Source organism: Nansenia antarctica (assembly GCF_963989245.1).
Source record: "Nansenia antarctica genome assembly, chromosome: 1".
NCBI classification, from domain to species: domain Eukaryota; kingdom Metazoa; phylum Chordata; class Actinopteri; order Argentiniformes; family Microstomatidae; genus Nansenia; species Nansenia antarctica.
The window spans coordinates 68,205,156-68,224,197 of NC_137674.1; the positions used below are offsets into that span (position 1 = coordinate 68,205,156).

The following is a 19,042-nucleotide window of genomic DNA, read 5'->3' on the forward strand; positions in this document are numbered from 1 at the left end:
TAGCTACCCTTCTAATTCAGGGGAAGTCAATGACTGTCAATTGTCCCTTTTAAATAAGCGAAAAAAATAAGTCACTCCATGATCACTTAGACAGAACTGAACAAACCAATACTTTTGTGTCTGAATAAGCCTCGTCTTACCTCGACAAACAGGTCGACATCTGGACAAACAGTGGACATAATCAAATCATATTTTACTCCAGCTACCAGCATCTTATATAACATACACATGTCACCCCTGAAGGCTCTGTATTGTATATAGATATAAAGCTTTAAAAGCTATTTTCAGCAGTGTGTGATGAGTCATTAGTTCTGTCCTTTTTTGAAGCAGTGGAACGTTTTAGGAACAGGCCGCTGAGCTCACATCACGGGCAGTTTCTAAAACGTGGACCTCATCTCCCGCTGGGTTGCCAGCACCACAATGACAGGGTTGCCCTTCCAGCTGGCCCCTATAGTCCCCCCCCCCCCCCCCCCATCTCCTCCTCCAGCCCTATAGTCCCCACCCTCCTCCAACCCTATACCACCCCAGACATCCCTACCACTGCAGACACACAGATGCTACATTCCAACACCCTCCACGGACTCCTTCTCAACATACTATTACTACAATGGCCTATTTGAAGATTCTACTACCTCAGCTTTAACAGGATGCATTTGGCCCGATTTCCACCTGGTGTTCACATTGATGTGATGTCTGCTGACGTGCCACAGGAAAACCAAAGAGTTCCTTGTTGTTTATCCCAGTGGGAATATGATTTGTGAACCCTGTGTCCTCACTGAGATGACAGGACTGCTGGCTGGCGTAGAAGCATGCTTCTGCTTTACTCCTGCCTTGCTGCTGTCATCCTTTAGGGCCTTTCACCATCAGTGAGAAAAAGGAACTTAGGGCTGAGAGAAAGAGTGAGAGAGAGAGAGACAGAGAGAGAGGAAAAGGAACTTGGGGCCTAATGAAGGAGGCCACTTGACAGTTTTGGGACGTATCATTCAGCCCTGCAGGGGGGCCGCGGGCCTGGAGCCTGGGTCGATACACCATCACCATAGTGATCAAGAACCAACCAGTGGTGTTTGAGCCAATGCCATTGTCCTAAAATGTACCTGTCCTGTTGTATTACAGAACAGACATCAACACACAACCGTTCAGGACTCATTGATAAAAACGCCCAGGGGAATGTCATTATGAACAATCAGTCAATCAATATCATTTCACTGTATGAAAACATCCTGAGAGTAGAGGACTGTTGCACCATGGGTGGTAGAACACTAATTAAACACAGTCTAACAAACAGGTGCTAACCTTCCCTGCCAATGAGAGCCAACATATTCAGTACGAGGCTACTCTGCACCGATATCTAACATGCTACCTTCCATGTCCTCTGCTGTTTATAATTTACAAACTACAAGTGGTACAGATGCTGTTTAAACGTGTGTTTGATAACAGTACAGCAGCTTTCAAATTAGTTAATCAATGCAATTTCAATCAAGGGGAAGGTCATGCCATTTGCAATTTATTAAACAGGGTTTAACATTAATGCTAGACTAAGATGCACTTTTAAACTGGACTAACACATTTCTCAGACATGGTTAAAGACTTTCCCTAGTCTCGTTTTAAAGTCTGATTACTTAAATTGGTGGCAAAAATATTTTGCTTTTTGAATAGATGGATCGCTAGATAGCCCCACTCGATAAACCCCCCACACACCCCCAGCCTGAACCCATCATAATAAACAAAGATCAGTGAACTGAAAAAGCTAATATGTTATTATCTCTCAGGTTGTTTTACCTGCAGCTCCAGATAAACATGAAAGCTAGTAATGTTCTGCTAAACACAGCTCCGTTTGAAGACTCTTATTTGATGGATTCTGAAGCCAAACAACAGCTCTCTATTCTGAAAGCCCTGTCTCACACTGAGACTGTGCAAAATTAGTGCATACACGAAGGGGCTAATCTTCTCTGTTTATGTGCAGCACTGTACCCACTTTGACTGAATTTTAAGAAACATGTCAATGCATTTCAGGTGGCAGATGATTTTAACACGGTAACAAAAATGCTTAGAAATCTGCTGCGGGTGCCTGTGTGTGTGTGTGCATGTGTGCGCGCGTGTGCATGTTAATGAATGAGAGAGAGTGTGCGACTGTTATAGGGCTGTGCAATAAAATCAATAAAGAGTTTAGGCGATTAAGTTATTATCAACATACATACTGTACAGACCACTCAGGTGGTTCACACAACAATGGAGCTCACATTTTCCGTTACATTTGGCATTTTCAGTAAATATGTGACACGTTCTAATGCTTTGGTCCTCATATCGGCAACCAATCAAAACGTCCAGACTTCCCTTTTGAAACACGGAATTACGTTTCAACGTTGATGAGAATCACAACACAAACTCGCTAGTCAAGCCAAAAGACTGCAATGCAATGGATTGAGTGAGTAATCCCCACTGCTACCTAGTTAACTATAACACTACTTTACATTGTTAGCAGGCTCACAAAACAAGCTGTGTTAGTTGACTAGCGATGTGTCGTTGATTTTCAACAATGTGGAAATGTATTCAGATTTTTGGAAGGAAAAGTCAGATCATTACATCGGATGCCGACATGAGGACCAAAGCATTAGAATGTGTCACAACATGAGTATCATAATGTATTGTCATATGGAAGGTATCACAACGTATGGTGACTCATGTATTGGTGAGGTCCTTCCCAACACACAGCCCTGGTGCTGTTATGTATAGCTGTGGCCCGGGGCAGGAAGTCTGTCTAGTGCCATGACATCAACAAGTGGAGTGACCTCCACGGGGAGGTCGTGACCCCTGGCACTTCCTCACCACCGACAGTGTCTCTGTCCTCCAAGGTGCAAACAGCCACTGTCGCTTTTTTCCTTTCACAGCGAGCCAAATGACGTGATGGCGCCGTTTAATAATAACCCCCGCCCCCCCCCGCATGGGAACATTTCAATCAGCGAGAGAGAGACAGAGAGAGAGAGACAACAGAGAGACAGAGAGTGAGAGAGACAGAGAGAGAGACAGAGAGAGAGACAGAGAGACAGACAGACAGAGAGAGACAGAGAGAGAGAGACAGAGAGAGAGACAGACATAGAGAGATCAGTCCCTGTGTACAGAGCTCTGCGTTTTTTAGATACAAATGACCTCTAACAGCAACAAGGGAAAAAGGAAAACGGAAAACATTCTACCTCTGCATGACATGGTAGAGCAGGTCACATGGTACAGCAGATCACATTGTACAGCAGGTCACCATGCTTCCATGCAGGTACAACAACAGCGAGTTGTTGCTCGGCAACAAAGGGCCTGTTCAGTTGAAGGATGCAGGTGAGGTTGGTGATAAATCATCCCTGCCACCAGCCAGCCAGCCAACCAGCCAGCCAGCCAGCCAGTCATCCAACCAGCCAGCCAGTCATCCAACCAGCCAGCCACACACAATGCAGACCAGAATGTGCAGTGTGATTCCCCCTGTCATGCCAGTGTCCCAGCAAGCCACATCCTCGCCCCCCTGACAGGCAGAGAGCACAGGGGTTCAGCTCATACCACAGCAGCAGCAGCCATTAGCATAGCCACACACAACCAGCAGCTCTACACGACGACAATCAATCAATGAACAGGGATGTCATCACAACACCGCCCTGACTGAAACCAGAACCCCCCCCCCCCCCCCCCCCGAGGACAACTGAAGACCGCAGTGTCACACGCTGAGATCAAGTCACTCGTTCTCTAAGCAGTTACAACAAGAAACTCGTGAATAATTAAGTAAGGAATAATAAATCCGTCCCCTCAGGGCAATTAGTAACTGGAAGCCTAACCAACCTTGCTTAAATTATATAACAATTCCAGCAATTTTTTTCAAGGAAATATGACATTATGACAAGCTTTCAAGCTGATGCAGTTTGATGATTCTTTTCGTCTAGCGTCAGCGTAGCGAGAGGAAACCGTTCTGTGGTCACACCACCTCCATAATACTGGTGATGATAACGGGCCTAGCTTCCTTCCCCTCTGCATGCAGAACAGACACACACAGGCCTACACACACATAACATACAGGCCTACACACACATAACATACAGGCCTACACAGACACAAACATCCTCTCTAGAAGACGCCCGACCGACATTTCACCAGACGTTCACAAAGGATACTTTTCCCCTACTAAGGACGCCTAAAATACACCCTGACTGCTCGCCACGGTGGAGTGAGACTTCTGTGAGCCCCTCATACAGGTCTTCTTCCATCTCTTCTTCCTCTACAAAGCTAAAAGTGAAGAGCTCTGACACTATAAACTATGGCTATCCCAGTCCGGCCCTCCCTATCCCCCCCCCCCCCCCCCCTCTTCCCCTAGCTCTGACCACAGTCCCTCTTTCCCTTCCTGAAAAGTAAACAACAGGGAGCTATTTAAAGCTTCCCCACGACACTCCGTTCACATCATGGAAACTCAGAGCACCTCGGATGGATGAGACTCCACCGCCGACATTCCAGGCCAGGCCGTCCCCAGTCCCTAAACCTCGCTGTGGGGAGAACTGCTGCTCACAGACAGACATGCCCAGTGATTGAAGCAGGGACAGACAGACAGACAGGCCCAGTGGTTGAAGCAGGGACAGACAGACAGACAGACAGGCCCAGTGGTTGAAGCAGGGACAGACAGACACACAGGCCCAGTAGGGACGGACAGACGGACACAGACAGACAGACAGACAGACAGACACACAGGCCCAGTAGGGACAGACAGACAGGCCCAGTGGTTGAAGCAGGGACAGACAGACAGACAGGCCCAGTAGGGACAGACAGACAGGCCCAGTGGTTGAAGCAGGGACAGACAGACAGACAGACAGACAGGCCCAGTAGGGACAGACAGACAGGCCCAGTAGGGACAGACAGACAGGCCCAGTGGTTGAAGCAGAGACAGACAGACAGACAGGCCTAGTAGGGACAGACAGACAGGCCCAGTGGTTGAAGCAGGGACAGACAGACAGACAGGCCCAGTAGGGACAGACAGACAGGCCCAGTGGTTGAAGTAGAGACAGACAGACAGACAGGCCCAGTGGTTGAAGCAGGGACAGACAGACAGACCCAGTGGTTGTCGTGGGGACAGGACAGCTGAACTGAAGCTCCTCTGCCAGGGTGAGACTCACTCTTTCCCCAGGGTGGGACGCCGTAAAACACCAAGCTCAGAGACTCTGAACTAGACCAGTCAGGCCCCTGAGAGCCTAGGCTACCCTAACCCTAGCTTATAGAGCCTAGGCTAGCTCACACAGGGCTGACACCAACACTGACACTACTGCTTATAGGAAAGTACCACCTGTTGAAATGGACCGTGTGCTCTGTCTGGCCTCATGTGAAGCTTGGAGGACGTGTAGTTAAAAGGAACGGTGAGGAGAGATCAACCAAACGTGTTCATTGTGTATCTGGTCAGAGTCTATTGACACAGAGGCTTTCAAGCGACGAAAAAAAGAATGTGAGCGGCTCGGTTCAAAGCAGAATCAAATAGCTGCTTATTCAAACATGGTTTACGTTTGATGTATTGTACTAACGGCTTCTAATGAAGGGATGTTTTGTCATCACACTGAGCCTTGTTAAAGGCTGCCAATGCATCTAGTTTCAATTCGTTTGCACTCTTAATTTTCCAAAAAGCAAAGTGAACATCAGTTTATAACAGTAAAATTAACTGTTTTATGAATCAATGAATAAAAAACACTATGAGGAAAATCTTTTTTGACACAATGGGTTCATAACAACAGCTCTGAACTATGCAGTCAAACATGTTGAATGTGCCACTTTGTGGCCATGTGAGCGACAGGGGGAAGGAACACTTACCTGCAGCACAAACTTCTGATCGATGTAGCGCTTGGCGATGCTGGGCTGGAAGTCTGGGTTCTCCAAAAATCGCAGGAGAAATTCGTAGACAAGCTGGAAAAAGTCCATTAAAAGGCTCATGAGACACGGATATACGACTAGATACAACACAAAGACAAGAGCCAAAGAATAAATGAGAAGCAAACGTCATGTAACATGTATGTACCTGTATGTGTGGCCAGGAGGCCTCTAGAGTGGGTTCATCCTCCTCTGGGTCAAAGTCGGGGTTGTCACTTGGCGGAAGAGTCCGGAAGATATTGGTGCAGATCTGTGGACCAAAAAAAAAAGAGTTAATAACTTTTACACAACCTTTTCAAGCGATGGACATTTCGGATAAGAGGAAGACTGCAAGAGAATTGAAACACCGTTCAATGCTGTGTTTGTAGCTTTAGTGACAGAGGTGACGTTCATTCTAAGAATGAGTTGGCTTACGTTGTTTGCATCATTGATCGGCGACCAGAAAGCATTATCGGATTTCCCTGATTTGATATTTTTACGGAATATCGTCCGATTCCGACTGCTCTCCGATCGATCAGGGCATCCCTAGTTTCTAGTAATTTGACCGAGACGGAAGATTAAAACATATCCTAATTTTCAGACAATGAGATTAAGATGTAGGCCTGAGCAGCTTTCTTAACACATTGTAGCCAATTTAAGGTTGTGAGAAAGTTCTATTTTAATGGGTGCCACATAGTAATTATATTTGAATCAAGCGCTTGTGACCCAGAAACAGTCAGTGCTTTGAAATCTCTGAGATTCCCAGAACATCTGAAGGGGAATGCCCTGATGCTGGCTGACAAGACGACATCCCCAATGAGGGAGGTCTCTAAAGGAGTCTGTTGGAAATCTAAACCTCTGGCAAAATTAAGTTCGAAGTTTCAAACAACACCATCCTCCCTAATAATATTAATAAAAAATGGTAAATGGACTGACTTATATAGCGCCTTATTCCAAAGCGTTTTACAACGGCCTCTCATTCACACATTCACACACACCAATGGCGGCAAGCTACAATGCAAGGTGCCGGCCCGCTCATTGGGAGCAATTTGGGGTTCAGCGTCTTGCCCAAGGACACCTCGACATGTGGCCGGCCGGTCACATGTCTGTCTGTACTATGTCTGTCTGTCTGTCTCTCAGGACTAGAGGACAGGACATGTCTGTCTGTCTGTCCTTCTGTCAGGACTAGAGGACATGACATGTCTGTCTGTCTCTCATGACTAGAGGACAGGAAATGTCTGTCTGTCCGTCCGTCTCTCAGGACATGTCTGTCTGTCTGTCTCTCAGGACTAGAGGACATGACATGTCTGTCTGTCTGTCCTTCTGTCAGGACTAGAGGACATGACATGTCTGTCTGTCTCTCATGACTAGAGGACAGGAAATGTCTGTCTGTCCGTCCGTCTCTCAGGACATGTCTGTCTGTCTGTCTCTCAGGACTAGAGGACATGACATGTCTGTCTGTCTCTCAGGACTAGAGGACATGACATGTCTGTCTGTCTGTCTGTCAGGACTAGAGGACATGACATGTCTGTCAGTCTGTCTCTCAGGACTAGAGGACGGGACATGTCTGTCTGTCTGTCTCTCAGGACTAGAGGACATGACATGTCTGTCTGTCTGTCTCTCAGGACTAGAGGACATGACATGTTTGTCTGTCTGTCTGTCTCTCAGGACTAGAGGACAGGACATGTCTGTCTGTCTCTCAGGACTAGAGGACAGGACATGTTTGTCTGTCTGTCTCTCAGGACAGGACGTCTCTCTCTCTCTCTCTCTCTCTCTCCCTCTCTCTCTCTCTCTCCCTCTCTCTCTCTCTCCCTCTCCCTCTCCCTCTCTCTCTCTCTCTCTCTCTCCCTCTCTCTCTCTCTCTCTCCCTCTCTCTCTCTCTCTCTCTCTCCCTCTCTCCCTCTCTCCCTCTCTCCCTCTCTCCCTCTCTCCCTCTCTCCCTCTCTCTCTCCCTCTCCCTCTCCCTCTCCCTCTCCCTCTCCCTCTCCCTCTCCCTCCCGCCCAGCACTCACGTTGGTGAGCGGTGCCTCTTCTCACTGCTGTCTGCCTGATTTCAGCTCATCTATTTTTAGCAGCTGAATCCTGTCAGGAGGCAGCAGTCAGTGGGGCTCTGAGGCTGAGCTGCCTGCTCTCACCACAGGTCACCTCAGACCACAGATTACCCTCTCTCTCAACCCAACATGTACCATCTATATGTACCTTCTATATGTACCACACCAGGTGTCCTCAAAACATGGGATTGTAGGAATAGAGAGTTTCTCTCTGACAAGCTTTGTATTATAAAGTTATAGTTGACAAATCTCTGACCGAAACTAAAATAAATACTGTATTGATTGTTAGCTAATTAATACCGATGAAAATGTCATGATGACCTAAAGAACATCCTATATTGGCACAATGCCTGTAGTGGCAGCGTTCTGTGTAATCTGGAGGAAACTGTGTGTGTTACATGTGTGTGTGTGTGTGTTACATGTGTGTGGGCTGTAGGCTATTTATATAGAAACGTGTAAGTTACTGGGTAGAAAACCCATTGTTCATCCTGACAGGGCACCTGTTAGTTATGCACAGCACATCTCGCCGAGAGCAAATCATATTTGCAATCACAATCGGCAGTAATTTAGCTGAGGGGGACGGTAACATTTTCCTTTTCACTTGATTATGGCCGAGTGATGTTTTAATAAAGCTAAAATGGATTGAGAATAAACAAACCAAAACCACTGAGGGGGGGGGCGAAATGAAGCCATTACCAGATTCTGCACAGGCCACATTCGCCTTATTAAAATTCCATGCTGGAGATGAGACTTGTCGGCAGGTCGACACCGCGACAATCACAGCCTGTTATTTCTAACTGGGGGAAATTAGAGAGAGTGACACACACGACTAAAAGCTAGAGAAACAGCTCCTGGCTCTGTGTACTGTATGCGAGTGTGTGGATGAGTGTGAGAGAGACAACGTCCTATTAGCCCATTGTCTGTCGGAAGCTCCAAACGACACTAATTGGCAAGGAAAGTGGCGAGGAAGATTCTGCAGCTGATAGTTACCTAACGTTTGAGGTGACACAGGAGGCTGTGTCTCAGGAGGTAGAGCTGACGTCTAATGATCGCACGGTTGGCAGATAGGCGGTTCGACCCTAGCCTGGCCACGTGTCGAGGTGTCCTTGGGCAAGTGTCACGATCCAACTGTTCCTAGTTGTCATGGTAAGCTCAGGGGGTGTTGATTGGCTACCCAGGGTACATGGGGGAGTGGCTTGCCTGTTGGCGGGTCTCTCGAAAGGTATATGACAGGTGCTCATTTGCTACCTGAGAGTCGAGAGAGTGGAGTTAACTGAGAAGAGAAATACTGATTGAGACGCCTTACCTAGAAGAGAACCCCTTTGACAATTATTATCAAGACTATTACCGTGTGGAATAGTGGATTACCCCCGAGGTCGTGTTGTGTCGTGTCCGGTTTTGTTTGTTTTGTTATATGTCAATACTGAACGGGAAGGAATACCCCACTGAACGAACATGCGGGCTGTTCAGTATCCCCGCGGACCACGCCACGATACATCGGAGCCAGGTAAGCCATTTCCCCTTAACATCTACCTGGGTGCTGTCAGCTAACCCTGAGCTAATCTACCTGTGTCCGGCCTCGGCCCTGTGTGGGAACGAGCCCATTGACTATCAATGTACGCACATTGCTGTTGGGTCGTGACTAGGGGTGTAACGGATCGCCCTCCACGGTTCGGAACGCGTGTGTACCGCGGATCAAATTTTATTTTTTTTTTACCTTTATTTTACCAGGAAGTCACATTGAGATTAAAACCTCTTTTACAAGAGAGACCTGGCCAAGACAGGGTCAAAATAGTAGCTTAAAAAACAGTTCAGATAACAAGACAGGACATAAGACAGTGGCAACAATACAATAATAGACAAACAATGGTAGGGGTATTTACAAGGTGATTAAAACATTGAGAAGTCTAACCAAAGCAGGTACAGCGAGCGGTGACCACATCCTTTAATCTACGCTTGAAGATACTTATGGAAATAAGGGCCTCTAATTTAAAAGTAGTCTGTAGGTCATTCCAAGACCAAGGGCCATAATAAGACAAGCTTGCCCATTGTTCATGATAAGTGGCACCTTGTATTGTAGCCATCTACGAGACCTGAGACCCGAGCCACTCGGTATAGGGATGAACTTCAGGCCCAGATAATTCGGTAAGAAGCCAGAGATGATTTTAAACACAAGAGTGTACCAGTGTTGGAGCCTTCTGACAGAGAGAGATGGCCATCCAACCAGACTATACAGTGTACAGTGATGGGTCCTGAAGGCACTATTGGTGATGTATCTTAGAACCGAATGATACAGGGGGTCTAGCTTGGATAAAGTGGACAGAGAAGCAAACCTATATACTGTATCACTGTTAACAAGTAATAATATTACTTAATATCTTACTTAATATCTCTTGTAAATCACAATGTAGAGTTGCCATGAAAAGATAGACGCGACAGTTGCGGGCTTTGTTTTACTCTAAAGCGCAATGATAGGTTGATAATGCGAAAGAAAAATAATCCGTTGTTTGCTCACTACACGTGAAGCTGGGAATCCACAACAACAAGGCTGCGTTCGTAAATCCGCTCTGGAATCTGATCAGCGTTCAAGGAACGCCTCTTGTCCAATCAAATGACTTGGTCCCTTTATGACGTCGGACCCAGTGTGCGCTCCGGCGCTCTCAAAGCGAATTTACGAACGCGGCCCAAGTGTATCATGTTACGTTGTTCGGCGGAGAAGAACTCGAAAGGCCTCCCTCGTCATTTAAATCCCATGTATGGGAGCACTTTGGCTTCTCTGTCAACTATGACGGGAGGCACGAAAAAGGTAGCTCGACAACTTCTGATAATGTAGGCATTTTTTTCATACCATGTTCAAAATAAGGGTTCACTTTATTATTTAGTTAAAAGTGGCATAAAACATGTTTATTCATCTGCTTTAAAGAGCCCAGTGATTCACTGCTGCAACCAGGCGCCTCCTCCCTCTCTCCTATCATTTAAATTGAGTGTATTTCAGTATAATTATGTAATGTTTGAGTGTAGAATATGTTATATATATGTATGTATGTATGTATATATATATATATATATATATATATATATATATATATATATATATATATATATATTACCAGTTTTGACATCTTGAATGTTGTTGGTTTTTGTCACATAGTAATAGTGTTTTTACAGAATTCAAGGAAAAAGCAGTTTTTATAAAAACAAAAATGTTTTGTGTTGATCCGAAAAATGATCCGATCCGTGACTCAAAAACCGTGACACGATCCGATCCGTGAGTTAGGTGATCCGTTACACCCCTAGTCGTGACACAAGACACTGATGAGCTTGCCGCCATTGGTGTGTGAATGGGTGAATGAGAGGCCGTTGTAAAGCGCTTCGGAATAAGGTGCTATACATAAGTGCAGTCCATGAAAAGCTATACAAGTGCAACTTTGCAAGACTAGCCAATCTAATTCCCTCGGGTTTACAAAGCCAGCCGTTTGGCTGACGTGATTCGATTGGTGTAGCCTCCACACACACTAACACTGAATGAAATAACCTTATTTGGGGGGAAGCGTTTGCCAATGGAAAAAAAAGTTTTACTAAACACATAAGCTGCAATGTAGTACTACTTCACTACAGGCAGAGACCACATGCACATGTCTGGGACCAGCTCAGGTATTCAGAAGCAACGGGTACGGGGGGGGGGTGCTGGACACATTGTGTGCTGCATTGCTGCCTGCGTGGAGCAGGTGGGTGGATGTATGTGAGTGAGGAGATGGAAGGAGAGGACATATGGGATATATATGGATATATATATATATGGATATACACACTAGAGACACATCCCAGTTCCTCTCTGCTGTGGTAGGAAGCCTGCCACACACATCTCTCCCACTCGCACCACACGGGTAAGAGATGAGCAACAGCATGGCGGAGAGCACTGGAGTGAGGCACTGTTTTTTTTTTTTTTAACCAACACTCAAGTCAGACCTCTCACAAACCACTTGGGTCAAAAACAAGCTCTGGAAGTGTGGCGCGTGTACAGAAAAGACTTCAAACCAATTTTTTACGGCTGAGAGTTGAGTTTGAAAGGACGTCAAATGTTTAATAATAACAACATCACAATACTGGCTACGTTAGTTCACGGTTCAAAAACATAAAAATGGCCCCCGTTGATGCGGCAGTACGTGGGTTAGGTTCGCTTGACCGAATTCGAGGTTATTTCTAGCTCACACAGCTGCAGTGCCTCCGAGGGACACGTCTTTGTAAGACAGAGCGGACTCTCCTAGCTAGCTCCTCTCTCTCCCATTAACCTTCTCGGCCCTGAAGGCACTGCTCACCTCTCAGGGACCCTGGGATATCTGTAGGTGCAGCATGGAGCCTCGCCCAACCAGTTTCTCTCTCTCCCTCTCTCTCTGCTCTGGCACAATACTCTGGCACAATGCACTCTTCTCAGACATTCAAGGATAGGACAGGAGAGACAGGAGTAAGCTGACATCCTCCATTAGGACGACCAAATATGAAACTGGCCATAAAAATATATATATAATATGATTATATATATATATACTGTATATATATTTCAACACAAGCCTTCTTATTAAACTCTTTTCTTGACTTGGGTTGATGAATGAATGAATGAATGAATGGTCTTTATTATCATTAATACAGTACAGGTACCATACAACGAAATTTAGGAGGGGGGGCTCCCCTGATGCTTGGAAAAAAGACTAAAAACAAGAAGGGAAAAGAGCTGGTTTACATAAATAAAGGCTATGTACACTATCCACTATACTACTATACTAACTATACAATAAAACACTGTGCTGTACTCTATGCTATGCTATAAATATTAGGGATGCACCGAAATGAAAATTCTTGGCCGAGGCCGAAGCCGAATTTAAGGAAACACTTGGCCGAATACCGAATGTGTATCGGCAGTTTTTAATTTTATCATTGCATAAACTAAATACATTTTGCTTTTTATTCATGCTTCTCAAAGAAAGAAATTGAGATTGAAAAAAAAATAACTTTTATTGAACATTCCAGCAGACATCAGTCTATACCAACAAAGCACAATAAATAAAATAAATCAGTCAAATTAAATGTTTTTGTTTTCCCTGAATATCTGCTGAAAGAAAATCTTTCATCAATGTAGGCCGAAGCTTTATTCATGACTTGTGTTAACAAGAATGATGTGCCATGATAATATTATTACAAAATACTTTGGAAGATTGCAAGTTAACTAATTAGGTGAACTCTCTTTAAAGAGATGCTACAGGATTTTGATAATTCTGTATGTTGTGGCTTAAGTATTGATGTCCGTATGGTTCAATGACATAGTGTTACGGCTGGGCCTTCACACACCCTCCCCCGCCCCCACAGCTCGAGCACAGCGTGCTCTCCGCCGCAGCTGAGGCTTGTCCCCGCTAATTAGATCTTCAGCCAAACCTGCACACCTGTCTCCACTCCCAATCAACCCTCTGTCTCCACTCCCAATCAACCCTGTCTACATCTACCCTGGACTTCCCTTCACTCATCGTCAGTTCTTCCCTAAGAATGACCTGGCAAGTATCATCAAAACACGCCCACTATTCGGTGGTAAACATTCGGTGTTTTCACACATTCGTCCGAATACCGAATGTGCTTTATTTTGCGATATTCGGCCGAATACATTCGGTGGCCGAATGTTCGGTGCATCCCTAATAAATATCCTAACATTTCCTATATCTGAACCTTATGTACACAAGGGTTGTTATATTGCACATAGTATTGTTGCACATTCATTTAAAGTGTCGCAGTTTGCAGGTTTGAAATGTTCACAGTTGTATTTCAATATTGCACTTGTGTTTACAATCTAGTAGCTGCCATCAAATTGATAGTGATGTCACCTAGGAGACGAGAGGTCAACATCACTCCTGACATGGTTGACACAGTGATAATATCACCTTGGAGACGAGAGGTTAACATCACTTCTGACATGGTTGACACAGTGATAATATCACCTAGGAGACAAGAGGTTAACATCACTCCCTATCGTTGCTTCTTCTCATCTCCCTGTGCCTCTCATGCAGAGCTAACGCAGAACAAACTGTTAGGGGGCTAACAGTGAATAAAAAGAGTGCTGTTCCAGAGCTCTCACTCACTCCTCTCCAGAGCGTATTGCTGCCCCCCCCCCCCCCCCCCCGATACGAGACAGCTTATTGGCCACCGTGGGAGTCAAGTGACCTCAAATCCAGGGAGGCTTGCCAGACGGCAATCAAGCATCAGTGCGATGCCCGTTCTGCCCCTGGAGTGCCCCTACTCCAAATGCCTCGCGCACCATACAACTGCCCTGGGCTGATAACAGCCACGGGACATACATTACTGCAGTGTTGGACTACTGAAGGCTGTGAAAGGCTGTGTAACTGCAATACATTCACTCAGGACTTAGAACTTAGCTTTTGCACCACTGCTGTTGTGCACACTGTACATATATAATCTAACTGTACATCATCTACCCTAACAGTGCATATATAACTGTACATCTACCCTAACTGTATAACTGTACATCCACCCTAACTGTACATATATAACTGTACATCTACCCTAACTGTACATATAACTGTATATCTACCCTAACTGTACATATATAACTGTACATCTACCCTAACTGTACATATATAACTGTACATTTACCCTAACTGTACATATATAACTGTACACATATACCCTAACTGTACATATTATATTGATATCCATTGCCCTTGTTCTGTACATATCATACTGCATATACAATTAGGTCCGTAAATATTTGGACAGTGACACAATTTCCATAATTTTGGCTCTGTACGCCACCACAATGGATTTTAAATAAAACAATCGAGATGTAATTGAAGTGCAGACTTTCAGCTTTAATTCAAGGTGTTGAACAAAAATATTGTATGAAACGTTTAGGAATTGCAACCATTTTTATACACAGTCCCCTATTTTCAGGAGCTCAAAAGTAATTGGACAAATGAACATACGTAATCATAAATAAAATGTTCATTTTGAATACTTTGTTGAGAATCCTTTGCAGGCAATGACTGCCTGAAGTCTGGAACCCATGGACATCACCAAATGCTGGCTTTCCTCCTTTGTGATACTTTGCCAGGCCTTTACTGCAGCTGTATTCAGTTGTTGTTTGTTTGTGGGTCTTTCTGCCTTTAGTTTTGTCTTCAGCAAGTGAAATGCATGCTCAATCCGGTTGAGATCAGGTGATTGACTCGGCCATTGCAGAATATTCCACTTCTTTGCCTTAAAAAACTCCTGGGTTGCTTATGCAGTATGTTTTGGGTCATTGTCCATTTGTATTGTGAAGTGCCATCCAATGAACTTTGCTGAATTTGTCTGAATCTGAGCAGACAGAATATCCCTAAATTCTTCAGAATTCATCCGTCTGCTTCTGTCTTCTGTCACATCATCAATAAACACTAGTGACCCAGTGCCATTGGAAGCCATGCATGCCCATGTAATCACACTGCCTCCACCGTGTTTTACAGATGATGTGGTATGCGTCGGATCATGAGCCGTTCCAAGCCTTCTCCATACAATTTTCTTCCCATCATTCTGGTACAGGTTGATCTTAGTTTCATCTGTCCAAAGAATGCTCTTCCACAACAGGGCTGGCTATTTTTTTGGCAAAGTCTAATCTGGCCTTTCTATTCTTGAGGCTTATGAATGCCTTGCACCTTGTGGTGAACCCTCTGTATTTGTTCATGTGAAGTCTTCCCTTTATGGTACACTTGAATGATGATATGCCTACCTCCTGGAGACTGTACTTCACTTGGCTGGATGTTGTGAAGGGTTTTTTCTTTACCATGTAAAGGATCCTGTGATCATCCACCACTCTTGTCTTGCATGGACGTCCAGACCTTTTTGTGGTGCCGAGCTCACCAGTGCGTTCTTTTTTTCTCAGAATGTACCAAACAGTTAATTTAGCCTCTACTAATGTTCCCGCTATCTCTCTGATGGATTTTGGGGTTGTTTTTGCAGCCTAAGGATGGCCTGTTTCACTTGCATTGAGGGCTCTGTTGACTGCATGTTGTGCGTATACAGCACCAGCTTCCAAATGCAAATGCCACACTTGGAATCAACTCAGACCTTTTACCTGCCTAATTGATAAAGAAATAATGAAGGAATAGCCCACACTGGCGCATGAAACAGCTTTTGAGTCAATTGTCCAATTACTTTTGGTCCCTTGATAAAGAGGGAGCTACATATTAAAGAGCTGTAATTCCAAAACCCTTCCTTCAATTTGGATGTGAAAACCCTTACCCTAAAGCTGAGAGTCGGCACTTTAAGCCCATATTCATTATATAACTGTAACTTGAAGATGTTTTGGTAAACAGCTCAAATAACCAAAATTCTGTCTATGTCCAAATATATATGGACCTAACTGTATCTTAACTGTACATATATTCGGCCTTGTCTGTAAATATCACACTGTACATATATCTGTCCATACTTTTATGGCTTTTGCACAACATCTGGTCAGAAGCCAAACTGTGTTTCGTTGCACTCTGTCAATGACAATTAAAGGTGAATGACAATTAAACTGAATCTGAATCTACACGAGTTACAGTGGGCCGTACCTTTGAAGAGCAGTCATACATTCTCTAGCTAGCATAACAGAATGTTTGTTGTCATTTTCAGAGCACAGTAAATATTGGTCTTTCTCGGTCAGTGCTGACCTGCGACAATAACTGAGTGTACAGTACTGTGTGTGTGATACGCTCCACCTGCCTAACACACTAGGGAACTAATTCACTGGACACACACCCAGACAATTACCCAACAGTCAACACTGCACGATGGGAGAGAGGGAGGATGGTGAAAGATAAAGAGAAAGGAAGAGACAGAGAGGGAGGATGGTGAAAGATAAAGAGAAAGGGGGGGGGAGAGAGAGAGAGAGTGAGTGTGTGTGTGTGTGTGTAAGGAGAGAAAGGGAACACCATAAATTGCAGTATTGAAAGAAAGGGAAAGAGAGAAGCAGACCGTAAAGGAGGTGTATCTATACTGGCTTGAGTGGATATACTGTAAGTGGAATGAATATGTAGGTGAAAACAGCTCTGTGGGGGGTCATGGTGTACCGGTGAAATAGCCAAGTCTGACTCAGTGGTATCTGTGTGGGCTTAGGTTATGATTCACCTGCTGTGTGTGTGTGTGTGTGTGTGTGTGTGTGTGTGTGTGTGTGTGTGTGCATGCGCGTGTGTGTGAGCGTGCGTATGCTTCCGAGCCAGATACAGCGAGAAAGAGAGTGGAAAAAAAAGCAGTCGAGAATAAGAATAACAACCGTGTGTATGTGTGTGAGTGAAGAGAGAGAGACTGAAATAGACAGACAGAGGTCAGAGACAGAAAATGTCAATGTATTATGTCATGTCGATACGATCCAAAATATGTTTTTAGAGAATTGTATTTAACCGAGTGAAAGGGAAAGGAGAGCTAGATGCAAATACGAGGGGTGGATCAACCCACTGGTACAAAGGTTCAGGGAATAGAATGGCTAATCTGAGCTCAAGTACGCTCATCCGTGTCAACATAACAAGCACCCCGGGCATCTAACTCCTCATCCCTGCGAACGAAGAACATTTTCTTCCACCAAAAAATTCTTCAGCTGGAAAAACAAAAACAAAACACATACACTATCCTAGACAGGTGTGATGCTTGTCTTGCATACGACGAGGCTAATGAGACAATAAAGAGTGGGCCAGAGAGGCTGAATTAAAACCCTATTTCAGGGAGAGAGCCATGGTTACATTGATGAATAACCTGTTTGTACTCTCTCCACCCGGCTCGATGATCAAAGCTGTCCTTGTTGATCCGGCATAATGGGACTGCCCTTCCACACGCGCGCCACTTCATTACCATGGGCTGCAGTGTGTAGAGAATCCAGAGGACGACCGTTATTACCAATCTGTCCGTCCGTCCGTCCATCCATCCATCCCTCCCTCCCTCCCTCCCTCCATCGCCTACTTCAAGCCCCATTCACAGGCTCTGAGCCCAGCAGCCCTGGCTGAGTGCACCTGCCTCCCCCCCTCTCTGGAACAGGCCCTGTCCTGCCAACCACCTCTTTGGTCAGCACACAGGGCAGACAAGACAACCACACTACCTCAACCAGAATTAGAATTTAGAATTTGCTATTTAGCAGACGCTTTTAATCCAAAGCATTTTTACAATTACGAATTACAGGGACATTCCCCCCTGGAGTAAGTGAGGGCTAAGTGCCTTACTCAAGGGCACACTAGTGGTTTCAGGCGGGATTTAAATTCACAACCTTCCGATCACCAGTCCAACTCACTATCCACTAGACCACCACTACCCACAACCAGAAATCCCCATCTGCACGCCTGAGGTTGTATACGCCAGTATAGATGATTTCCAAACTGCCACGTAAAATCTAGAAGGTCCCAAAGAACCACTAAGGACGCTAAGAGGACTACCTATCCCCCCGATAAGTAACCCGCAGGTCCCCCCTTGGCTCGGCTAAGAACGTGCGGATGATTACCTATCCCTGTGTGTAATCGGCGGTTCCCTGTCCCCTGGCAGTGCCTGGCAGTGATTCACGGCAACAGTAACCGTGGCGTAAAGTGTTGTGTTGGCCGGTGAGTCACCGGTGGCTGTAGGAGAGACAGGGAGCGGTCGGGCTCCTCTCTGCCTTCCTGTGGCGGCAGGCTCTCTGCTTTAAATTACAACGAGGCCAAATTACCCGGGAAATAGGTGGGTTCAGCCCACTTTACAGCAACACAACGACCGACGCGCTGGTTCGCTCAGACACATGTCCCGGCAGGCCGAGGTTTCCATGCACTCGCTTCGTCAGGTCTACTCATAATGAACTGAAGGAGAAGACAGTTCCGAGGGGGGGGGGGGGGGGGGGAGAGAGCAAGACAGAGAGAGGGAGAGAGCAAGACAGAGAGAGAGAGAGAGAGAGAGAGAGAGAGAGAGAGCGAGGGGGAGAAAGAGAGAGAGAGAGAGAGGCCATCTTGAAAATTGTAGGTAAACACCAAAGTAAGGGGGAGAACAATGAGAGGATACGAAAAAATCAAGGCATACTTGGCATGCAGGTTAGAGCAACACAAATCCCTCTAATTCATATGCTGATGAGTCTAACTGGCAGTGGAGAGGTGTCTCACCTT

The 19,042-nt window shown here is 45.4% G+C and overlaps 1 protein-coding gene across 1 annotated transcript in view; it reads right to left on the reverse strand.

Moving 5' to 3' along the window:
- The window catches only part of ppp2r5a (protein phosphatase 2, regulatory subunit B', alpha isoform), a 69,132-nt gene that overhangs the window by 8,740 nt on the left and 41,350 nt on the right, over window positions 1–19,042 (reverse strand). Inside the window, exons 3-4 of the mRNA XM_080541161.1 lie at window positions 6,026–6,127; window positions 5,821–5,913 (exon numbers count right to left, since the gene is read on the reverse strand). Of these exons, the coding sequence (XP_080397287.1) occupies window positions 5,821–5,913; window positions 6,026–6,127 (195 nt within the window). The remainder of the gene's footprint in view (window positions 1–5,820; window positions 5,914–6,025; window positions 6,128–19,042) is intronic.